Raw genomic sequence first — 8099 nt, 5'->3', positions numbered from 1 at the left:
TGGGCATCAGGACAAGAGGACCCAGTCTTAAGATGCACTGGGGAGGTTTCGATGGGACATTAGGAAGAATGTCTTCACAGAAAGGGTGATTGGGCTTTGGAAGGAGATGCCCAGGTAGGTTGTGGAGTCACTGTCCCTGGAGGTGCTTATGGAAAGACTGGATGCAGCGCTGAGTGCTCTGGTCTAGTTGACATGATGGTGTTGGGTCACAGGTTGGACTTGATGGTCTCAGAGGTCTGTTCCAATGTAATTGACTCTGTGATTCTATTTCCTGCCTCAGCAGCGGTCTGAGTAACGGCAAACATGCGGTCTTTATTTGTGTTTCCTCTTCACTTCTCCCAGAAGGGGTAAAACCAGATCCGACTCTTGGGCACTAACAGATAGTTTTGTATGCTAATAACATCGTGACTCTTAATAGTCCACAGGTGCATGACCTGTGCTGATGTGTAGGCAGAGATAACTCAAACATGGCTATGTGATATTTAGAAGAAGAAAAATGGGGTGACCTAATTGCAGTCTTCTGATGCCTGAAATGAACCTATAAGAAAGATGGAAAGAGATATTTTACAAGGGCCTGAAGTGCAGAATGGCTTTCCACTGACAGAGGGCAGGTTTACATTAGAGATTAGAAAGAAATTCTTCCTTGTTCCACTTGAGGGTAATGAGGTCCTGGCCCAGGTTGCCCAGAGAAGCCCCATCCCTTGAAGTGTTCCAAGACCAGGTTGGAGCAACCTGGTGCAGTGGAAGGTTTCCTTGCCCATGGCTGGAGGGTTGGAAAGTGATAAGCTTTAAGGTTCACGCTATACCAACCCAGTCACCCAGTGATTTTATGAAAGGAAAATCTAAAGTTTTCTGGTCTGTGAAACCAGGAACTTGTCTGTTCTGTGCTGCCCAGCTCAGCTCATGCCGTGGCTTTCTGAACTGCAGCCCCCTCACACCTTGCACTGGAGAGGCACAGAGCTGGATAGGAATGTTCTAAAGCTGAGTGACCTACACAGATTTGTTTGTCTTGGCTCCCTTTGCAACACTGTGTGTCCATAGGCTGCTTTCTTCCTGCCACTGGTGCTAGAGGAGACATTTCCTTTCCCAGCAAGCTCTGCTAGTGGCACATCTGTGGTGTGGGTTTCCTGTCCTCCATGCAGAAACACCTTGGGTGTTCCTTGATTTGTGCAGAGAGCTGCATTTGTGAATATTCATTTGTGTTGCTTCTTGCAGTTGGTGGATTAGGGAAAACTGTGAAGCTGAAAATCAGGAAAGCAAGTTTGGCCATTCAGAAGTAATCTTCCCAACCATACATTCAATTGTAATTCAGAGAATAAAGTAACTGCTTACCAGAAGCACAGAAGCAACAAGATTGTTGGATGCTGTGAGCTGGAGAAGTTTTTTTTCTTTTTCACTGAGTTTGCATGTGTTGCACATCGTGATGGAGATGTTGCCAGCATCCTGCATTATTGTGCATATTCAGTGCTGCTGCAGATAAAGCTGGCTGCTCCAACACACTTCTGCTCATTCCCTGAATGTTTTATTCCTTGGTAGTTGAGGACGTCACATTCCTTTAGAGGTTATTAAAATGTTGGAGGCAGGTTTGTAATGCAGGTTTTAAACAATCGCCATGGAATAATTGAAATGCAGCATGTTTATAGATGTTGCAGATTTTTTGACAGATACAGCCCTCACATGGCAAGCATCTGGAAGTCAGCTAATGCTCAGCATTTCAGTGCTAAATAGAGAGGTGTTAAATCTATCTCCTTTCCTATCTAGAGCAAAGAGAGAACTGGTTTACTGAATTGAGGAGTTAGAAGTGAGATTTGAGACATGGGCCTCATTCATTGCTGCTTTGAATATCTCTGAAGGGGAAAAGGAGTTACCAGGATTGAAAAAGAAGAGTTTGCTAGAACTTTTTGTAAAGTTTCTGGAATTACCTAAAGCTTTAACTCCACAGTTTCAGCAATCCTGAGTTAACATTCAAAGTTCAGTGTTTCTTGTTGCTGTCCTGTTCTTTATTTGGGTGTGGGGCTTTTGTTGTCTATGTTTTTTTTTTTGAAGTAAGCAAGCAATGCTTTCTGCAATTTTTTGTTGAAGGGCTCCCTCACCAACCAAGCGCAAGGACAGGTCTGAAGAGAAATCGAAGGACCGGTCCAAGGATAAAGCAGCCACTAAGGAATCAGGTGAAAAGGATCGTGGTCGGGACAAGACACGCAAAAGACGCAGTGCTTCCAGCGGGAGCAGCAGTACTAGGTGGGCACTTTTATGTACAAAATGACAGCATTTTCAGAAGCCAGTAGCTTTATTTGTGGTAGTTGTGGGCCTCTTGAAAACTTGTGTTGTGTTAGTCACATTGTCTGACTTAAGAGGGTTTATATTTTAGGTATGAATTTCTTGGGCTGCCTGGTGAGCTGTGGAGCCTCAGTCACAGTTGCTCTCTCTGTAGTTGTCAGAAGTTTCTCAGCTGTTGTTTTTCTGGGTATTCCACTAATTTTTGTTCTTCTGCTCCTTGAAACAGATCCCGTTCCAGCTCAACTTCCAGCTCAGGGTCCAGTTCCAGCACTGGTTCTAGCAGTGGCTCAAGTTCCTCTTCTGCCTCAAGCCGCTCTGGGAGCTCCAGCACCTCACGCAGTTCCAGTTCCAGCAGCTCTTCTGCATCTCCCAGTCCCTCTCGACGGAGACATGACAACAGGAGACGATCCCGCTCCAAGTGAGTTTTATTTTTTTTCTAGGAATTGTCAGATGTCAGGTTAATTCCATGTAGAATACAAGACTGTGATCAGAACAGATTGTTCTCTGAAGACCATTTGCTTTCTCCATAACTTAGACATGTGAATTTTATTAGAATAGGTGTGCTCTGTTTCCTTAGAATCCAAACATACGCCCTGTAGGAAGAGAGATTAAAAATCTAATTTTTAAGAGTTTAAAGATTATAAATACCATTTTTAGAGATGGTTTTGATCGGTATTTCCTTAGTAGTATGGGCCTAGATTAGATTAAAGCTGTTCAGTTCCTATAAACTACAGCCATGACTAACAGAAAAGTCAGAACTAAATCCAGGATATATGTGTATATAAATCTATATTTATATTCTTGTTTATTAAAAAATAATTTTATATTTATAGAATATAAAGAATATTTTAAATAATAATTTTGTTATAATTATATAATATATAATTATGTGTGTATAATTATATATATAAAATATGTTTATATTATAAGAATATATTTATATTCTTACTTTAAAAAAAAGGAAGGAGGGCAGAGGAAGCCCATGTAAGGGTGACATGGGAATCAGACTATCTTAATGCCTGTATAGTTTTTCCTCTGCATAAGGTGATGAAGCCTGATAAAATCTGCCTAAGGCATTGTGGGGTTTTTAGTGTATCACTCAATTTATGGACTTCAAGATTAGGAAGAAGCATAAATATAAATTTCCTGCATACTGATGTTTTTACAGATTAAAGTTTCATTCCAGATTTTTTTTAACTGCGAAGGCATTGTGATATGCAATTAATTTAAAATAGATTTTTTAAACAATTTTGGACCTCTGTAGTGAATGGAAGATACAGAAACACAAATAATCAAATCCATTCATTTGCCTGGTTGTGGTATGCTGTTCATGGCCCTATTTTGCCTCTTCAGTTGTTGAGGCAAAGAAGTTTTTGTGTTAACAACTGAGAAATGCTTTAACTATGACCACAACTTCATAGAAGTGCTTGCTAAATTTTGTGTTTGTTACCCTAGTTGCAGTGAAGCTGAAAAGTTGCAAAAAAAGTTCTCAAATTTCAAAAGGTTCCAAAGCAAAAGCAGACATGACAAATTCAAGTCCTGAGGTGTTTCTGAGTAGAACACCCTCACCACAACCTCAACACTGTAACTTCTTCAGGACAAAGATGCCCTTCAATAAAAATAGTATTTTTAATCAAGTGGGAATGACTGACTTTGGTTTTGTTCCCTGAAAACTGTAAATGTTTTCTGTTGTCCAAACCAGGTCCAAACCACCCAAGAGAGATGAGAAGGAGCGGAAGAGGCGGAGCCCATCACCTAGACCCACAAAAGTGCATGTTGGAAGGCTCACTAGAAATGTGACCAAGGTAATAATGGCATGTTCTCCTGTAGTCAAGCATTCATGGTCTTCTGTGAGAATGTGTGAGTTTTCTCTTTCAAAGCTCTCAGGACTTCTTGGTTGCCAAGATATTGCTATTGTTTGTGTCCTGATTGATCAATGAGGAAAATTTTGGTAGGATTTTACTGAGTCAAATACCATAAAGGCTTCTGAGACACTGTAGTGCTTAAGAAGTTTTGTCAATATTCCAGACCTTATATCCTGCTTTACTAGGGAGAAAACTATAGAATTTGGGACAGCCACTGAAATTACCTTGGAGGCATAATGGATATTGGGCAGTTCTTGATAAAGGATCTATAGAGAGCTGGGCTGGCTTGAGTTGTTTTTGCTAGAATGTAGTTTAAAGGTTTTCAGGGGTAAAAGGTTTAGGCTGCTGAAAAAATGATGTGCTGTGGATTTACTGCTCTGTGCCAGCTAAACCTGGCTGGTGAGTGTGCTTTGTGTTCGTAAGTCTTGCTCTCTCTTTGCAGGATCACATCATGGAAATTTTTTCCACTTATGGGAAGATTAAAATGATTGACATGCCAGTTGACAGGCTAAACCCACACCTCTCCAAAGGTTATGCTTATGTGGAGTTTGAGAACCCAGATGATGCTGAGAAAGCCCTGAAACACATGGATGGAGGTAGGTGATGACCTGCAAGGAGTCTGGGGGCTTAAAAAAATCTTCAGAGTAGATTGATTTGATCAGAAAATGAGTTAGAGGTGATAGGGTTGTCTTAGGTGAACTGATGTAAAATACTGCCAGTTTTCAGCCAAATGACTTTTGTGAGATTCAGGACAGATCCAAGAAATCACAGAACTATTAAAAATAATCTTTTTTTTTAAATAGTGAAAAAATTAGTTTAAGCTATGAAAACTTTTCCTGGTTTACATCTGAACTTCAGTTTGGTGGGATTAGGTAAAGAAGTCGAGTAGGTGTGTGGACTTTGTCAGAATAGCCCCTGAGCAGGGTGTGGAGCACCATGGGCTGATCCCACTTCAGTTGCTTGTGACAAAGCTATGAGTTGCAGTAATATGATGTGTATATGTTAGTGTTGAAAAGTACTTCTCCTTGTCTCTGTGATTCCCTAAAAAGGTCAGATTGACGGTCAGGAGATCACGGCCACAGCTGTGCTGGCACCACGGCCTCGACCCCCTCCTAGACGCTTCAGCCCCCCCAGGAGGATGCTGCCACCGCCGCCAATGTGGCGCAGGTCACCCCCTCGCATGAGGAGGAGGTGAGAGCTGGGACAACGCTTTTCTTTCTCAGTAGCAACTCATTATCACTGAAAGACTTGGCAATCCTGTTGGATGTGACTTTCCCCTGCCAAGTGACAGTAACACATTTTGGCCATCAACAGGGTTGAACCTGGGTTGCAGTTTCTAACTCCTTAGCTCTAGGATGCCTACTGTGGTCTGTACCCTGAGCACAGTCTCTAGGAAAGGTCTTGTCCTTCCCAGCCTGTTCCCTCGAGTCCCTTCTGCATAAAGGCTTCAAGGTGGAAGTGGAAACAGACTCTGGCTGACAAAACACTTGGGGCAGGCTGTGCCAGCTTCTTGTTTTTCAGAGGCCCTTGTACCTCCCTCCCTTATTTCTGAATGGCGTATGACCAAAAAGCAGTCCTGTGTCAGGTGAGTGGAGTACACTGGCCCCAAGGTGTGATCTGAGAGTTGTGCTACTTGGAGCTGCCTGATTGTGCTCAGATAAGTTGTTCTGAGTCTTGAGTGTTTACATGTCTTCAAAATGTCTTGTCAGTAGTAACTTGATTGCTGAACTGCTTTGAGCCACAGGTTTAAAGATGAGCAGTAGTTACTGTGGCACAAGATCCAGGGGGCTTCTTGGTGCTCCTTTAAACACACTTTTTGCTGAGGTCTCACAGATGCAGGTTTGCCATTCCTTCCTCCTTTGTTATCTTTCCTACTCCAACTTTCACTGTCCTGTTAAAGCTCTGTTAGTATTCTGTGCCTGGAACTTCTGTCATGGCAGTAGCTGTACTGCTATGACTGTTGGTTGTAGTACTGAGAAGCTTGAAGCTGAACTGCTTCTTGAGTAAGATTCCTCTAAGGAGCTTCCTTGTAATTTGAAAGGATTTGGATAAATCCTTCCCCTGAATATCACTCTTTTATGAGTCAAAGATGACTTCAGGTGAAGGAGGATCTGATGTAGGATCTGAGCTCATTTTCCTTGATGACGAAGATAAGTTTCTTGTCTGTTGTTCAGGTATTAATAATTTTTGCCAGTTCCTTAAACAGAGGGGGGATATCCAGAATATTCCTGCTGTGTCCTCTCTGGAGCTGTGTTTTGCTCAAGCTCTTTTCCTATGATGTGTGAGGGATTTTGGCAGGAGGCAGGGAAGTGTTTTAAAAAAGTTGGTAGCTGAGCCAACTAGTTATTTGAACCTGTTGCTTGTCTCCTAACAGAAGCTTTCTCCTTCCCTGCCAGGTCCCGGTCTCCTCGGCGCAGGTCCCCTGTTCGCCGGCGATCCCGATCCAGGTCTCCTGGACGAAGACGCCATCGCAGCCGCTCCAGCTCAAACTCCTCAAGATAAAGCAAAAGGACTGGACAGCTTTTTACTTTTTAACTTAAATCCCATCAGGTGGAATATTGTATCTTTTTTTTATAATGAGTCTGGGTGAGGAGGAGTAGGAGATAATCCTGGCAGTGAAGGCAGTGTAACAGGAGAGAGCGTGAGTTCCTGGCCAGTAACCTTTACTGTGAGGCTTCTGGATTCCTGGCATTGAGTTGAAATTATTTTAAAATGGCTTTGATTTTAAAGGCTGCAAAAATATCTTTTCCAGATAGAGAGAGGGAAAGATGTTTCAGCCTCTCTTTCTCCAGTTAGCAGCTGCTGCTTGGTGATTGTAAACGCTTAGCACGCTGTACAGAGCAGCATGTAAATCTTGAGCTAGTTCAGAACCCCAGTGAGTAAGACTGAGCCACATACCTTGATCTCCAGGTGCCAGCACGGGATTTTTCAGGGCAACTGGAAGCCAGACCTGCCTGAGACTTAATTCAATACAGAATTGTTGCTTTATTCCAGTTCCCCTGGATGGTTGATTTCTGCAGAGTAAGCTTTTCTGTAATGCTGACACTAGGCAATCACCCAAAAATGGTCCAGCCCAGTTAACATGATACTACAGAGAAGAATCTGCAAATCCTAAGAAATATTCTGTAGCTGCCCCCTTAAGTGATTTGTTTCACCTTTTTGTTGAGGGTGTTGGCAAAAACTTCCTGCTCAATCTGCAGTGAAAGAGTATGCGTGCTTTTACAAATCCCAAATGAGCGACTGAGCACCAACCCCTTGGAAACTGCAAAGCAGAGAGGGAGGCTTGAAGCCACCATGCTGGATGGATGAGCTGGGGTTCACCCAGGGAGAGGCAAAGAATTTACCACCAGTTGTACAGTCAATACTATACAGATTTTTGTTTGTTTGTTTTGTATAACTTTGTATCCTTTTGGGCTATATTGTGTTTGTACTTGTGTAGGACAAGCAGTTATTGAATAAAGCAGTAGGGTTGAGAACGGCTGTGCTGCCTCGCTGCGTACGGCGCGCAGGGTGGGCTGTGGGCAAAGTCGGCGCTGGGGCCGTGCGGTGAGGGGCCGTGGCCTCTTTAAGGGGGCGGTGCTTGTCCCCCCTTCCGCGGGCTCATTGGCTCGCGCCGCTCATTGGCTCGCGCCGCTCATTGGCTCGCGCCGCTCATTGGCTCGCGCCGCTCATTGGCTCGCGCCGCTCATTGGCTCGCGCCGCTCATTGGCTCGCGCCGCTCATTGGCTCGCGCCGCTCATTGGCTCGCGCCGCTCATTGGCTCGCGCCGCTCATTGGCTCGCGCCGCTCATTGGCTCGCGCCGCTCATTGGCTCGCGCCGCTCATTGGCTCGCGCCGCTCATTGGCTCGCGCCGCTCATTGGCTCGCGCCGCTCATTGGCTCGCGCCGCTCATTGGCTCGCGCCGCTCATTGGCTCGCGCCGCTCATTGGCTCGCGCCGCTCATTGGCTCGCGCCGC

At 44.2% G+C, this 8099-nt stretch overlaps 1 protein-coding gene across 1 annotated transcript; it reads left to right on the top strand.

Annotated features, from left to right (window-relative positions):
• RNPS1 (RNA binding protein with serine rich domain 1) lies at positions 1-7618 on the top strand. Its single transcript, XM_088064353.1, has 7 exons — positions 1-114; positions 2083-2238; positions 2504-2695; positions 3980-4082; positions 4585-4738; positions 5192-5333; positions 6539-7618. The coding sequence occupies exons 1-7, from the start codon at positions 107-109 to the stop codon at positions 6642-6644; spliced, it is 861 nt and encodes a 286-aa protein (XP_087920479.1). The 5' UTR covers positions 1-106; the 3' UTR covers positions 6645-7618.
• Positions 7619-8099: the final 481 nt, after the last annotated feature.

This window comes from Pseudopodoces humilis, chromosome 18, assembly GCF_049639895.1.
Source record: "Pseudopodoces humilis isolate 2021_Gansu_Grassland_sample_001 chromosome 18, ASM4963989v1, whole genome shotgun sequence".
NCBI lineage: Eukaryota > Metazoa > Chordata > Aves > Passeriformes > Paridae > Pseudopodoces > Pseudopodoces humilis.
This window is presented reverse-complemented; position numbering and strand designations above follow the sequence as displayed.